The sequence below is a fragment of the Mauremys mutica genome, chromosome 4, assembly GCF_020497125.1.
Source record: "Mauremys mutica isolate MM-2020 ecotype Southern chromosome 4, ASM2049712v1, whole genome shotgun sequence".
Taxonomy (NCBI): Eukaryota; Metazoa; Chordata; order Testudines; family Geoemydidae; genus Mauremys; species Mauremys mutica.
This window is the reverse complement of record NC_059075.1, coordinates 82326062-82343435: the sequence shown is the minus strand read 5'-3', so window position 1 is coordinate 82343435 and position 17374 is coordinate 82326062. Positions and strand designations below refer to the sequence as shown.

The window sequence follows — 17374 nt, the reverse complement described above, 5'->3', positions numbered from 1 at the left end:
GTTTTAATAGGATCATCTCTAGAAATTCTTATTACCGTCTCCATTGCTATTTTTCTTTCTATTTAATTGCATCTTCTGATGGAACAATCTCACCAACTCTGCATTTGAGTTTCATGTATTCCTTCCTCTATCTCTATCCGTTCAGACTCTTTGAAAATGATTTATGGGAATCTGCCCTCCGTTTTGGCACAGCAGGCTGAAAGCTTGAAAATAATGTTATTCCAGGCTGTGGATTTTCTGCATAACTGGGTAATCAGTGGACACCCTTTGTCAAGTAATTAACACATACAAGAAACGATGTTTTATTTTAACGTGACATGCCAAATTTCAAATATTAGTGGGCTACTTTGTATTAAAGTAAGTCTGTCATAGGTTTAGGGCCTGATCCATTGCCCATTCAAATCTTTCCTTTAACTCCAATGAACTTTGGATCAGGTTTCCGCAGGCTATGTCCTGTGCCATGTTATTTGGCTGGGTGAAAAGGAAGAGGTGTCTTGTTGGTATCCAGGAAGTGGGTGGGCGAAGCCCGCCCACTGCTAAAGGACCTCCCCCCAGCCTAAGGGGAGAATCCACAGGTCTGTGATACCAAATAAGTATGGGGGACAACTAAGGAAAAAATCAGGATCGGGAGTGAGGTCATAGGGCTAAACAAAGGGAACCTGATGAGGACACCGAGCAGAGAACCCTGGACAATGCCCACTGCTCCTCAAAGGCGTCAAGGGAGTCAGCGGACGCCGCCCAGAGGAACTCTGCCCAGATGCGTGAACGGACGGAGGAACAGAAATAGGCCCCACAGTCGCAGGAAATCCCGTCGGCCAACTTCCTCTCCTTGGTTTTGTAGATGGCTAGTTTGGCCAGGGCTAAGAGGAGGTTGATAAGGAGATCCCGCGACTTTGTGGGGCCATGGATGGGGAGTGCATAGATGAACAGGTGAGGGGAAAAGTGCAACCAAAAACGTAAGAAGAGATCTAAGAGGAGCCGGAATAGGGGCTGCAACCTGGCGCACTCTAGATAAATGTGCGCCAGGCTTTCCTTCATGCCGCAAAAGGGGCAGGTGTTTGGGAGAGGGGTAAACCGCGCCAAGTACACGCCCATGCTCACGGCCCCGTGAAGGAGCCACCAACTGATATCCCCGGCGGGCTTTGGAATCAGGGAGGAGTACAAGATAGCCTAACGGGGCATCTCACCCTCGAGAGGTGGCAGAAAGTCCCACCACTTTGTGTCGGTGCGGGACGCGAGGGTGAGGAAGTGAAGAGTGTGGAGCACGAGCATGTACAGATATTTCCTTGGCACGGTTTGGAACAGAACTGGCTGCAGGTTGTGCAGCCGGCTCGCAGTGAAAAGGTGGGGGGCCCGATTGGGTCCACGGGGCAGGGGCCCGATGGAAAAGTCCACAGGGGCCCGATGAAAAGGAAGAGGTGTGGAAGGCAAATCCTTTCAGCAATTATCTACTCTCAAAGCTATAAAAGCACACACAGAAAATCTGATGGTAAGGTATAATGTGTAGCCATAGAAACTGCAAAGCAAGCAAAATTAATTCTGTTCTTCTATCTTTAACGCTCCTATAATTGTACCTAGTTCTTTGAAATATCTGAATAAGTCTGTGATGTTACATACACATACACTAGAGAGTTAATTCCTAAGAGCAATATTCTTCCTAACTGTGGACTTTCTTGAATCTGTAACCATTTTAAAATCAGATTATTAGTATTACTTCATCAGTGTTAATATCTTATTTTCTCAGTACAAAAACCCAGTCAAACATTCCAGTACAAATGCACGACAGTCACAATCTGCCCTATGTTTACAAAGTAGACTGCTGAACTGCTAAAATTTATTTTCTCAATCACAAATTGTGTGTTTAAACTAATTCAAGATACAATTCTTACACCTTTATTCTCATGTAAATGCGTAATACAAACTCTCCATATCTCATGCAACTTTTTTAAGCCTCAATACCTTGACTACGTGGCTTGTTTGTGGGCATAAAATGTCAGAATCAGATTGCAAATATAGAACAGAGGTACATTGGATTGTAAACTCTTCTGGTCAGGAACTGTATCCTATCCTCCATTTCAACAATGAAAAATCACAATGAGGCTCTTATCCTCATTGGGACATATTAGCATTAGGATAGTACTAACATTAAAAAAAATGAACCAAAAACTTATAGAACAAATTATATAGTTTTACTCAAACAGGGCAAAAGCAGGATCTTTTTGACAGGTTAACTAAGGACAGCATGCATCATGGCAAGACATCTGTAAATATTGTCATGGATACGCTGGACTGTTCGGGGACAAATTTTCCACACAGGTGCTTTAGGAAAAGAGTTACACCTCAGGGATGGGAATGTCAAAAACTTGGCTAGATCACACTCTCTTGTCAAGTTAATTAACATGCTCCATTAGTATTGCAATTACATAATCTACAAAGAGAGGAAGCACCTCTATTTTACATGTGTAAAGGTATATCTTAAGGGAATGGACATATGTTCAGAATTTAAAATTGGCCTTATCACATTTTCATGCTTTCAAAAATAAATCAGAGAAAGAAGACTTTTTGTCGGTAAGAATCACTATCCCATTAAAAAAAAACAAAAAACCTACTATCATTCAACGAGATAATTTACAGAATTCAAAATTTCCAAAAAAGCTTAGCAAAATAAAGGTTAGGCTTAGGGAAGCCTTTACAGCAAACTGTCCATGTTGGATAATCAGAGAGGATATACATAAGGTTAAAGTTATATCCTCACTTTAATGCAGTTTCAAACTCCCATTCATGCTAATGGGGGTTAGGCATGTCCAGTCCAACTCAGAGTTGTTGTATAGATAATTCATTTATTTTTGTGATGCACTTGGATACTATAATGATAAGCACCATAGAAAAGCCCATTCGGAAATTAATAATTGTGTCTTCACATCAGTATTTGAATGAGGGGGGAAGTAAATAAGGCCTGGGGCCACACACTGAGCCACACAGAGAAAACAAAATATTGAATATGTTCTCACTATGGGGGTAATGTCCATCCTGCCTTCTGAATTCCTCCTCCATGATGTCTGGGCTCTAGTAGGGCAGTTGAAAGCACAGGAGAGACAGCCTCCCTGCTCTCAGTTCTGGTACCTGAACCCTTCTGAGCAAGAGAAGCTAGGAGCAGAAATTGCAGAAAGTCCAACTTGGCCCCTGTAGCCCTCGACTGAGGCATGCACCGTTACTGTGTGGGGATGGTGCATGCACAGTCTGGTCAGCACTAGGAACCGTGAGAGGCTTAAGCATGCTCAGTGATGATGGAATTTTCTGAGATTTTAGAAGCTAAAATTAAAAATGTCTCTGCTGAGCATGTGCAAACTGCTTTTTCCCCTCCGAAGGCCTACATAACTTCCCCAAATTATGAAAATTTTCACAATGATGGGAAAAGGCACATACCTGCCACAAAGGCCACCCCTCTGCCAAACTTCAAGCCCCTGCTCCAGGGCATGGGCGCATTAGAGCTTTTTTTAACATGGGCAAAACATATTTTTCCCTAGCTCCACATTCTGAAATGACTATCATTTTGGCTGAAGGTTTCCAAAAAATTAATCATGAGGCAGAAATCTGGCATGGAAAAAAATTCAGTACAAAATGTTGAATTTTGGCAAAGTTATAAGTAATTAAAAATAGGGTAGTATAATGAGAAGTATCGGGCAATCTTAATAATAGGCAGTGTTACCAGCCACTGCTGACACTACTATTTCTGCTGAAGTTTGTACAGTGTAAGCAAATGAAGTACTCATGTTGACCCATGTTGCACCCTCAAAGACAGCTCTGCCCTTTGTCTTGGACCTAGAATGCATCCCCAAGACAGGGCCGCCCAGAGAGGGGGGCAAGTGGGGCAATTTGCCCCAGGCCCCAGGCCCTGCAGGGGCCCCCATGAGAATATAGTATTCTATAGTATCGCAACTTTTTCTTATCGCAGGGGCCCCCAAAATTGCTTTGCCCCAGGCCCCCTGAATCCTCTGGGCAGCCCTACCCCACGATAGTTCTTATGTATATTTAAATAGTGGGATTTTATACATACCGGCAAGTTATAAAGTTCTACATGTTCTTACCCTTGTGGGTGTTTTTCCACCTAATACTGTATTGGATTTGCTTATGTAATACAAGCCATAGGGAAACATATGCAATATTTATACAGGGTTATTATCCATTTTTAAAATTTGAGATTGTTGTCTGACAAGATGCACATCTGCCAACTTCAAATTGCACCACAGAACTTTAGTAGCTCACATATACTACAAAACATTGATGCTCCTGAACTACTAGATTAATATTGTAATATGTGGAAATAAATCTAACAGCATAAAATGTGGGAGGGGAGGGGGAATCAGGTGTGTGGTGGATGACTGATCACGGCAGGATACTGTAGATTCCCTAAAAGATCTTGCATAAAACTGGTGGAAATAACAGATTAATCTCATAACACAGAAAGAAGGATGCTGCAATATTCAAAGATTCACTCTAAGCGTTCTCACTCATGCTCATATGGGAGAAGCACTGCAGCTGCTTATCAGGCCTTTCTACAGTCCCATGATCCCCCTCATCCCTACTGATTCTAGCCACAGTTGAAGACAACACCACTTATCCCCTCTTCCATTCAGCCACTGGAGCAGGAAGACCACCCCAATCACCTCTTTTCTCAAAAAATCAGGCAGAAGAGAGATGATTCTACTTCTTTTTATCTACAACCAACAAGAGAGAATGTAATCCTACAACAGCAATTATGTTAGATAACAGAAAGGCAACTAAGGATCTAGTCCTGCAAATTCTTTCTCAGATTAATGAGGCAGCTTCCATGAGTAAAGTTTACTTCCAGGAGTAAAGATTTGCAGGCTCGAGTCCCCAAAAACTGAGGAATGTTTCTTTTGTTCTCTGTTTTTGATTTTAATGTAAAGCTAAAGTCATAGCCCAGATAGGAATGAAATCACATCACGACACTCTTATAGGCAGCATACAAGTGGCACCCAAAATACAACTTTGTTTCTCAATTTTTATTAAAAAATAAATAAATGACATTTAGACAGACTTTTAAAACAACCCACAAAATTCAGGAAGAGTTTAGATACTTTAAGGAAAAGGTCACTCTTCATATTGGACATTTTGAAGGTAGCCATTCCTCGAGAAAGACTAATTCCTTTTGACTTTATGAAAATATAAATAAGCTATCACTGAGATGATATGTTTGAAAATAGCTAACGAGCATTTGCAGTAGCTATAGTGAACATTATTATGGACATACAAGAGGCTTCAGTGTTCAGTTCTGCTGATTACATGAATAAACATTGTTAGTATGCAAAATCCTATTAACTCAAGGGGATTTAGCATAATTTTGTAACAGTTCCATTTGTGTTGTCTGATTGACCGGGTCAACAAAATAAAGACAGATGGCACTGAATTAATTCTAATGCTTCTTTATTGCAATGCTGACATTACAGTTTCCTCTGCTGCATTCACAGCAACTAGAGCTTCCCCAGTTTAACATTCTCCACAACTAAAAACGATACACCACCTAGTGAAATACATGAATAGCTACACTGGACATAGTACCATGACACTGTATTCATTTAGGGTATGTCTACACTCCAATTAAACACCCGCGGCTGCCCCATGTCAGCTAACTCAGACTCGGGCTAGGTGGCTGTTTAATTATGGTGTAGGCATTCGGGCTCAGGCTGGACTCGAGCTCTGGGACCTTCCCCCCTTGCAGGGGAGAGAGATGAGCCTGAACACCTACACCACAATTAAACAGACACTTAGCCTGAGCCCTGAGAGCCCAAGTCAGCTGACATGGGCCAGCTGCACGTTTTTAATTGCAATGCAGACTTACCCATACAGAAGCTTTATAAAGGATAAGGTGCTCCAGTCCAGGTAGAGTAAAATGAATTGAATGCATTAGTCCTCACCGCCTTAGGAAAATGGACCCCGCAAAAAATAAAAACCCCAATCCATGCAAATAATATAAATGACTGCATAACATACAGAGGGATTGTTGTCCCACAATAATGGGGTATGGGTCACTAGCCAGCTATGCAGCAGCACTTCTCCTGAGGTTTCCAGCTCCCACTTGCTAACCTGCTGTGCCTGTGCTTCCAGCATGGTTTGGCTCATCTGACCCTTCAAATCATTAGGAGCCTGACAACCACCAACAGTAGATTTTACACAGATGTATGCATTTGCCTATTTGTCCTTTCCCTAGTTTTCTGATAAGGACACAAAGAGACAGACTACTGCTGTGATTAATATAAAAGGAGAAAAAACAAACAAAGGATGTCCAACCTTTCACGCCTCATTTATATCATGTTTACTCACACCACAAGAAATTTCAGAACAAGAAAGAAAATAAATAAATAAATAAATAAAGTAATAAAAAAATTTAACATCTCTTATAGAGACAGACCACACTGGCCCATACCCTGCCTCTTAAGAGAGAATTTATGTTTCCAATTTTGTTACTTCCATCCATTTTTTTAATCCATCTCTGGATAGGTAGTCGGAATTGTTATGTTGGCCTCCCACGCTGTCTTACTTGAAACCATTAAGTTGTAGTGCTTAATAGCACCTAGTAACTTGTGCATTTGTCTCACATTGCATTATGACATATCATACTGGGTGGTGATCTATTACAAGTGTGAACCTGGTATCTCAGAGATAATATCTTAATGCACTATTTCCCAAAACAGAGGACATGTTTCCAAGTTTGAGCAATGAACTGGCCAGAGTTGAATACAGAGTTCTTAGCTGTTCTCCAGAATCTCAGCTTTCATGTTAAAAAAAAAAAAAAGTTAGTCTCAAGCTATTATGGTGGTTTGGAAAACCTTCAGTGTGAAGCAAGTATAACCAATGCAGCAGGCATCTGCCTGAGTTTTCAGAGAACCTTTAATGTTAGCTCAGAGGTATGATTGGCTCCATTCATGTTCACTGGAGCTAACTCAGATGCCAATTATGATACATTTAAACATCAACATGACTTAACTACTCCACTATTCAAAGCATGTAAGAAAGGACAGGAAGTATTATATTATGAGCTCTGTTTCAGTGTTGTCTGAAGTGGCCTGAGGGCATGGTATAAAAGATATATGAATTAAAATAAGGAAGCCTTTAATACCACATTGCAGAGTTGAAAAGGGGTGCAATTGCTTTCATTTTCCTGAAAGGGGGCTCACTTTGGGAAATACTACTTCCAGCTCCTACTTCACAATAAGACATTTTTCAATCAATCATACTGTACCATTGCTTTTGATACAACTTTCCACTTATAGAATTGAACATTCTTCTCTTTCCCTCTCTTGGTACAGGACAGCTCTCAATCCTGTCTCTGACACATTAGTTTGCATTATAAATGGTTTATTAAAGTCCAGACTAATTAACACAGGTTCTGAAAAAGGGTCTTCTTCGGGGTATCTTCCCTTGGCCAGATAACTTTTTTTCCTTTTGGGTTTCTTAATTAAGCCTGTCAAAGGTGCTGTAATATGAGAAAACTGTGGAATGAATTTCTGGCAAATCTTGGCTAATCCCATGAAAGATTTCACTTTCTCTTTGGTGGTAGCCTATGCTTTTACCATTGATACTTCAACTTTTACTTCCTCATTCCTAGTATCCCTGATTTCTGGCTTCAGAGCTACCTAGTAGATGTTGCTGGAGATTAATAAACAACCCCTGTGAGATATGCCACACACTGACCTGACTCTCCAAAGGGAAAATAAAGGCAAAAATCCAAACAATCTCTTAAAGAGACACATGACCCTGTCACATGTCAATAGCTTGTGGACCCAACACATTGTTAATGGAAATTCTTTAAACTGTATCTGCCACTTGGCACTAGAATACCAGATTCTATAGTCATGGGGGACCAGATGGATAGAGGAGATTTAGCAAATTAGCAGCATCCCCTCCAGACACAGTGACTGGACTTGCTGTTTGTGCACATCCTTCATATTACAGCATCCAAGACTCAAACCTAGATCCCTGTGGTTTATAGGCAGCAACTCCATCAGACCGCAACAAAAGCTTGTCTCTGGCTACATCAGTAGAAACCCAGCACAGCTTGTCTCAGCGGGGCATCACTTGTTGTATGTCTTACACACCATACCTGAGATAATCATTAAACAGGGCATTAACAACACTAGTACATCCAACTGTTTTGAGTTCTGTATTCAATAGCTTGTACAACTGCTACCCTTATTGGCAGTCTCACTAGAGGAGCCATTCTGATATTCAGACTACAAATTGACCCTAATTGTGAGATCAACTGTAAGAGGTGAGTGAAAGTTCATAAAATGTCACAATAACCTATAACAATAAATCTTGTAAGGAAAAGGTGCAGAAAGGAGACAGACTGAATTAGTCCAAACAAAAAAGGCCTACTGATATAATTCAAGGACTCTGTTAAGTTTATGCCTGGTAAACAAGAACAGTGTGAGACCAGAAATCAATCAACCAAAATTGGTGTGTCAGAAATTAGGCTTAACAAAGAAATGAAGGGACAGGCTATTCCACCCATCACTCCCTTTGGGGGTTCTCATTGCCATCACTTCCACGGGGGGAAAAGCTGCCTACCACGATGCTGACTAACTGAAAGACAAAAGAAGGGGAAGGAGACAGCTTCACTCTCATGGGTGCCACCCCCATGTCTCTTAGGACTTCAGACCTTTTTATCCTTATGTCCTGACAAGGCCAGGCCAAAGAGAGGGAGTTAGATGACATCACCAGAGGCTTCGGCTAAATCCCAAATAACATCTGGGATGTGAAACTGTCATCCCCCCTCATACACACATACGCCTTCTGTGTTCTTTTCCTTCCCCACCTTATTTCTTTCTCTTTTCTATCCATCCCCTTTTACCATCTGTCCAATAAGACTATTTTGCAACACTGCTGTAAGCCTGTGACCAGAAAGAGGCAGCTAAATTCAATGCCCCCAAACAGCCCAATGCTTGTACAATTTTGCCTAATCGCAGAGTGGCTGATAAGACCACATATAATGCCTATGCTTCTCCAGCAGTGAGGCTGCAAATGAGAATCAACATCAGAGACAGGAGCTGGATTTTCTCTCTTCGCTATTTTTTCTCTCCTCCTTTTGTGTTTGTTTGGCTTGTTTTCTTCTAGGAAACAAGATAGGACTTTAATAGCAACAACAACAGCTCCAGCCCATCTTAACTAATTTCTTCTCCTTTCCACAAAAAGTACAAGTTATTACCATCTAAGACACTGTCAAACATCAAGGTTTTCCTTCTAAAAACTCTCTCCAGCTAAAGAGAAAGAGACCAAGGGATGTTGTTAAAATGAAAGCCTTGCTTAATAATTTACATTTCAAACTCTTTAGCTGCCCCCCAGCCCCCATTTCTTTAATAAAGGGTTAAAAGGATTTTTAATAATGTGTTTGGCATGATACTAAGCAGGCTGATGCCTCTGTATACCAAACCCTGAGCCTTGTTTAAAGCTGTCTGATGTTGGACCATGACTGGATTACATTAACACCTTTAACTCACTGGGCACATATATTCCATCTGAATTAATACAACAGGACTAAGGAAGACTAAATTTCTCTGCCCCCTTCAAATGATTCATTCCTGAACTGGGACGAAGCTCCTTGGTATGGTGGTGAGGGGAAGATTTAATCACCTGCACTGTAGCTGTTCCATTATGAAAATGGTGACTGATATGTTTTAAAAGTACTGGGTACTGTGACAGGGTCAGGCCAGATGGCTACAAGAGATTGGTCGAAGGTAGATACATTAGTTCCAGGTTAAGCAGGTCCCTTTTCCCTGGGTAAGATAACAGGGACTATTCCAGAACACTCAGGAACTTTCTAAAACTAATTAAGGCAGGCAGGCTAATTAGGACACCTGTAACCAATTGGGAAGCTGCTAGAATTAATTAAGGCTAGTCAGGACACCCGGTTTAAAAATGCTCTCACTCCAGTTAGTGAGGTGTGTGTAAGGAGGTGGGAGTGAGAGGACATGTTGCTGGAGGACTGAGGAGTACAAGTGTTAACAGACATCAGGAGGAAGGTCCAGTGGTGAGGACAAAGAAGGTGTTGGGAGGAGGCCATAGGGAAGAAGTCCATGGAATTGTAGCTGTCGCGCAGCTGTTCCAGAAGGCACTCTAGACAAATGCAGTCCACAGGGCCCTGGGCTGGAACCCGGGGTAGAGGGCGGGCCCGGGTTCCCCGCAAACCTCCCAACTCCTGATCCAACACAGGAGGTTCCACCAGAGGGGAAGGTCTCTGGGCTGTTCCCTGACCCACATGGTGGATCAGCAGAAAGTGCGGGGATTGTTCTTACTTTTTTTTCCCCCATACTGGCCAATGACAAGGTTATCTGAGTGAACAGCAGATTTGAGCCACGAAAGTGACCAAACTGAGGGCTACTGTGAATCTTTGAGGTGAGCAAAATCCGCCAATAAGTGCAGGACCCACCAACGTACAGGAGGAACTTTATCACAGTACATATTAAAATTATGGTCCAAAGCCACAAAGTTTGCATCTGAATCTGAATGTCCTGAAGCTTGAAAGTGTTTGAATCAGATTTTGTTTCCAAGTCCAGTTAAAATATCATGGTCTCAAACTTTACTGCAGCAATAACTGGGTTACTCGTCTGTTTCCATCTTAGAATGAAATCCCCACTGGCACCCTATGCAGAAGGCCAGCACAAGTCCAATATGTCATATAAGTCAAAGCAGGGTTGAAGAATGCATAGGCCTTTTGCAGATTCTCTGCACAGGGGCAAATTTAATCCTTAAAGATAGCCTTTTTTTTTTTTTTTACCTGAAATGAAGATTGGCTGTTATAATTCTTTAACTCCTTGTTGGCTCCTCGGAACAACAGAACTCTTGCACAGCTGTCCTGCAAATTGGAGAAGGAGGAACTTGTTAATTATAATCTTTAATCACTAAAACTAGGCTTTACATTATAAGATTTGCTGGTGATTTGGAATATGTTTTTGAACATAAAACATTAAGTCAACAGTCCAAGAAAGATGAAACTCTGTTCCAATCAGAGGATTTAATTGATTAAAATAATTATAATTTTCAATACAGTTGGAAAATTCTTAAATACTGTAGTTATGGGCACAGTTCAATTTTCCAGTGTACTGGAAACAGCCTAAGAATGGCCATACTGGGTCAGACCAAAGGTCCATCTAGCCCAGTATCCTGTCTTCTGACAGTGGCCAATGCCACGTGCTTCAGAGGGAATGAATAGAACAGGTAATCACCAAGTTATTCATCCCTTGACACCCATTCACAGCTTCTGGCAAAGAGAGGTTAGAGACACCATCTCAGCCCTGCATGCAACTGTAAGTAACAATTAAGGGGACTGCAGTACTTATTGAGATTTAAATACCTTGTTAACAATTCAGAAAAACATATTACAAAAATTCCATCAAGTTATTAAACAAACCAGATTTTACAGCAAAATTAGTATTTTCAAATTAAACTTTGTACATTAAAGGTCTTTGGTCATGTTGATACCTTCCAGCCAACGGGAACTGTTCAAGGAATAAATTATTGTGTTATATGATCAAGGGTACCACAACCTGGCCCTAAATAATTAATATAGACATCCACTAAACAGAAAGGACAGATTATTACCTCAATTTTACTTTGATTTATCAGCATTTCTCTCAAACTAAACAGTTAGCAGTTTTTAATGCAACAGCATATTTAATACACGTTTTTTTAAATAAACTTTTTTTGAGCTGCTCATAATATAACAAAGCCAGTCCTCCATACACAAACAACACCACAACACAACTAATATACTCCAACCTCCTCTCCAAATCATGAGAGATCAGTTTACATGAGATCAGGTTCTGCTACAGAATATGTAGTTGAAATCCTATCAGTATAATTTTTAGTTGAATACACTGTATTGCAGTAAGACACTAGTCTGTACTGTTGTAAAATATTACTGATTATAACCTCATAGAAATTTTCCTATAGATCTGACATTTTTCAGTGCACTTAACTTTTTCTTGATCCATATATAGTATTTGATTTCTACATATCATCTTTAATGTTCATCTCAGGACCTTTACTAAACCAGTCCACAATTCAGAATGTTTTTGTGTCTTGTCTATTAGCTTGGCTGTGTGTTTTGGATTTGTCGTCATGTTACATTAGAAAGTTCCAGTCAACGAGATAGTTCAATGTGCTATCTTCTGCTTATAAATATAATAAGTGTGCAGCTACAGATAACAGAGCACATAATTTACTGGTTTTGTGACAAGCTTATAAATCAAATCCTGATTCACAGATGGGTGTACATATGGAGATTGCCCCTAAAAGTAATTTTCCTCATTCTGCTTTCCGATATACTGAGCCAGATCCTTGGCCCTGGTAAATCCCTTCTACTGCCCACTTCAGCACAAAGACGACTTATAGTTGCCCTAACTGGCCCTGGGTGCCCTCAGGATCAGGGTTCCATAAAGACAGATAACATGAAGCCCTTTTTGCCACCTACTCCCTTTTTGCCACCTAATCAAGCAGGTTGGCTCTGCATTTCTAGTCAGGATTCTAGCACCTGTCACAGAGAGATAATTTAATATTTTTAAAACAGATAGGATGCTAGACAATATAGTTATATATAGGGCCTTACCAAATTCATGGTCCATTTTGGTCAATTTCATGGTCATAGGATTTTAAAAATCATAAATTTCATGATTTCAACTATTTCAATCTGAAATTTCATGGTGGTGTAATTGTAGGGGTCCTGACTCAAAAGGGAGTTATGGGGTGGTCACAAGGTTATTATAGTGGGGGTTGTGGTACTGCTACTGTTACTTCTGTGCTGCTGCTGCTGGTGGCACTGCCTTCAAAGCTGGGCAGCTGGAGAGTGGCGGCTGCTGGCCGGGACCCCAGCTCTGAAGGCAGAGCCACCACTAGCACCAGTGCAGAAGTAAAGATGGCATGGTATGGTATTGTCACCCTTACTATTGTGCTGCTGCTGGCAGGGTGCTGCCTTCAGAGCTGGGCACCTCGCCAACAGCCACCCTTCTCTGGCTGCCCAGCTCTGAATGCAGTGCAGAAGTAAGGGTGGCAATACCGTGGCCCCCTAAAATAATCTTGCGACTCCCCTGCAACTTCCTTTTGGGTTAGGACTCCCAATTTGAGAAACGCTGGTCTCCTCCATTAAATCTGTATAGCATAGAGTAAAAGCACACAAAAGACCAGATTTCACAGTCTGTGGCGTGTTTTTCATGGTTGTGAATTTTGGTAGGACCCTAGTTATATAGTATTTCCGACCTGTGCTAAGAACTGCATCAAACCAATAGCTCAGGAGAGCATTTTACAGTGCTAAACAGGGACAGGCAAGGAAGTGTCTCTCTTTTTATATATCTCTACATATATATTTAATTCATGGGACCATGTTGTTTTTCCAAAGATTTTTACATATTAATAATCAGCCAAGAGAAAATTCAAATGCTATAGTCTAAAGAAAGATCTAAAGATTTAAATAATGTTGATAGGGCTTTTGTTCTAGCATGCCAACAAGTGACCCCCATTTCAAATGCATACCAGATGATCCTAGGCTGGCGGACTGCATGTATCATTCCTGTAATATTCACTATTACAATATGTTCTACTAGAAAATATGGGAAGTGTGGATTACAAGCTTGCATATTAAAGTTCCAAATTTCCTGACTTGGTCCACAATTTGATCATTAAGGTATTGCGTGTCCTGAAACTTACAGTATTTATAAACTGATTATTTAATTTTAAAATTCACATTTTATAATTTGTCTTTCATAAAACACAAAATAGTTCTGAAAATACATTTCCCCTTCCCCCACCCCTCTCTTTTTGCAGTTCCTATCCAACAGTTCCACTGTTCTGGTTTGTTTCAGGGTTTTACAAATTTTAGTACATTTGTATTGTTTGGGCAATTAATATGTGTACTAAGCTTCACCTCACAGGGTGAGCTTTATAACCACAAAATATTGGGATTTAGTGTGTTTTATAAAACATGAGAAACTCTGCCCATGGTACAATGTGCAGAACAGAATTGCGACACTTTACAGGCTTTTTTTGCTTAAATTTCAGTTTATATATTGGCTATGCTTTCAAATGAAATACACTGGGATTCTACAATAGTTATTTCATGCCTTTTAAAATTTTGGACATGATTTACAAATGTAAATACAACTGTTGTGTTTTTCTGCAACACCACAATATAATTGTATTCCTAATGCCTTATCAGTAGAGTTAATCAAAAATTTTCCATCAAAGATGTACCATGAAAATGATTTTTCACTAAAATGAAAGTTTTCATACTGTATGTTTGTTATAGTTGAATTTTTTTATAAAAAGATTTTCCAGTTGCCCCCTTTCTCTCCCCTTCCCCACTCTTTTTATTTTTTCCCTTTCAGTGAAAAGAGAGATAAAAAGGAAGAGGGTGGGGAAGGATTAGAAAACATTTCTTATAGCAAAGAGCTGGATCTATTTAGCTAATAAAGAGAAGGTTAAAAGGTATTTGATTAGCCTATAAGTATCTACAAGGGGAACAAATATTTAATGATGAGCTCTTCAATCTAGCAGAGAAAGGTATAACAAATCCAACTGCTGGAAGTTGAAGGTAGGTAAATTCACACTGGATATAGGGTGCAAAATTTAATGTTGAGGTTAATTAACAAATGGAACAATTTACCAAGAGTCATGGTAGATTCTCTATCACTAGCAATTTATGAATCAGGATTGGATGTTTTTTATTTTGAAGAAGTTCTATGGCCAGTGTTATAGAGGAGGTCACCTAAGATGATCACAGTGGTCCCTTGTGGCCTTGGAAATCTATGAAGAACTGAAAACCCAAAACATTTTCAGATTTTAGGGTTTTTTTTAAATATTCATGGGACAGTTCCCATTAAAAGCTATTTGCGTTTTTCCACCAGCTCAGTTTATCAGTTCAAAAAAAGTCTACATCATATATTTTGGAACTCTTAAATATTAAGATTCTTCCTATCAATGCTACAATTCTTGTTTTTGACAAAGTACAGTTTAATAAGCTTTGATATTTACCATTTAATGCAGTTTACTTATGGTATATAAAATAAACATGAAGCAGCTTTTTAGCCATTGCGGTTTAAGTGAATTTTATAAAGATGTGTGGGCTGTCAGCAGATTCAATTTAATTTGTTGCCTAAAATCAAATATCTATTAGTTGATTTCATAGTAGCACAGAAGTAAAAAAAAATTCAATAGGTTGTATTTTAAAGGAATCATACTTGCATAATTTATAAAAATATAGACTAATAATTTCTAAATTTTTTTTCTCTTCCTAGAATTTTATTGAGAGACCAGAGGCTGTAAAGTGACCTTAAAACAAAAACATATTTAGGTTCTCATTTAATTGGCATCCAGGAAGGGGCAATTACTGACTGATGACAGTATTTCCCAGCAACTCAGGTTGGGTTTAAAACAAAATCAAATGGGTAATGACTCCACCTACAGGAATTACAGGGTAAAAAGGACACTGTCACCCATCCTGTCCTCCCCATCCACCTCCCTCCCCTTTGCCATAAAATAACACATTATTTAACAGAAGGAACAAAGGAATGGATTAGTAGAGATCTATAACAATTACCTACTGGTTATAACAACACTGCCAGTAAATAATTATTAATTTTCACACATCCCTGATGAGCCAGCCTTGAAAACAGGGAACATGTGGGATATAACAGTCAAATTACAGGATGCAAAGGCTCCAGTAAAAGATCCAGAAGGAGAACTTCTTGGCTTAGAAATGTCCACTAAAGCTACTATATGCAAGGATTGCAATGTGTGGTAAAGGTTTGTGAACTACAGTATGTGAAGTTTCAATATAAGCTTTTTGTCCTCTTTAATGTTCCACAAAAGTCCATCCGGTGTCAATAGGCCTTCCTTATTAGCCAGGACATAACATCTTTTGTTGGAGAGCAGCACTTTACACTAGCTAATGTCTCTCTCCTCTCTGGTGATTTACAGAGGCTTACAATACGAATGCTTAAATATTACCTTGCAGTATGGGACACAGATGCTACAAGCATTCAAAGTCTAAACACTCATTCTTATAATACTAATAGCATTTTTATCATACTAATACCTATTTTAACTTTACTAACACACAGGCGAGCCAGACTAATTCCAGCTATGTATTTGTTAGTGTTCAGTTGAGACCTGGGGGCCTTGGCATGAGCTGGCATCTGGTCTGCCAGCAACACAACCCTCCAACGTTTTTGCATCAGTTAAGTCTCATTTCAGACTACATGCAATTTAACTAAAACTTAAATTGTTCATAGGCTGTAACAGAGTCCTTGGTGGGTTAGGTGGCCAAGTAGTTAGCACACCTAATAACCCCTCCAGGTGGGTGAGTCTTACAGTTCTGGTCTTACTTTAATCAGAGGTGCGGTGAGGTCAACAGGTGGTTTGGGTTCTTCCTATTGTGGGGCAGTGGTAGGGAAGCCCAGCCACGCACTCGATCAGCATCAGCATTAAAAAAGCTAATGAGGTCTTGGGATGCATCAGGCGAGGTATTTCCAGTAAAGATAAGGAGGTGTTAGTACTGTTATACAACGCATTGGTGAGACCTCATCTGGAATACTGTGTGCAGTTCTTGTCTCCCATGTTTTAGAAGGATGAATTCAAACTGGAACAGGTACAGAGAAGGGCTACTAGGATGCTCCGAGGAATGGAAAACCTGTCTTACAAAAGGAGACTCAAAGAGCTTGGCTTGTTTAGCCTAACCAAAAGAAGGCTAAGGGGAGATATGATTGCTCTTTATAAATATATCAGAGGGATAAATATCAGGGAGGGAGAGGAATTATTTAAGCTTAGTACCAATGTGGACACAAGAACAAATGGATATAAACTGGACACTAGGAAGTTTAGACTTGAAATTAGACGAAGGTTTCTAACCATTAGAGGAGTGAAGTTCTGGAACAGCTTTCCAAGGGGAGTAGTGGGGGCAAAAGACATATCTGGCTTCGAGACTAAGCTTGATAAGTTTATGGAGAGGATGGTAGGATGGGATAGCCTAATTTTGGCAATTAATTCATCTTTGATTATTAGCAGGTAAATATGCCCAATGGTCTGTGATGGGATGTTAGATGGGGTGGGATCTGAGTTACTACAGAGAATTCTTTCCTGGGTGCTGGCTGGTGAGTCTTGCCCACATGCTCAGGGTTTAACTGATCGCCATACTTGGGGTCGGGAAGGAATTTTCCTCCAAGGCAGATTGGCAGAGGCCTTGGAGGTTTTTCGCCTTCCTCTGCAGCATGAGGCACGGGTCCCTTGCTGGAGGATTTTCTGCAACTTGAGGTCTTTAAACCACGATTTGAGGACTTCAATAGCTCAGACATAGGTTAGGGGT

General features: G+C 40.2%; 1 protein-coding gene across 1 annotated transcript in view; it reads right to left on the bottom strand.

Annotated features, from left to right (window-relative positions):
• SHANK2 (SH3 and multiple ankyrin repeat domains 2) overlaps positions 1-17374 on the bottom strand; it is a 700055-nt gene that overhangs the window by 515360 nt on the left and 167321 nt on the right. The window contains exon 11 of the mRNA XM_045014265.1: positions 10799-10876. Coding sequence (XP_044870200.1) covers positions 10799-10876 — 78 coding nt within the window. The remainder of the gene's footprint in view (positions 1-10798; positions 10877-17374) is intronic.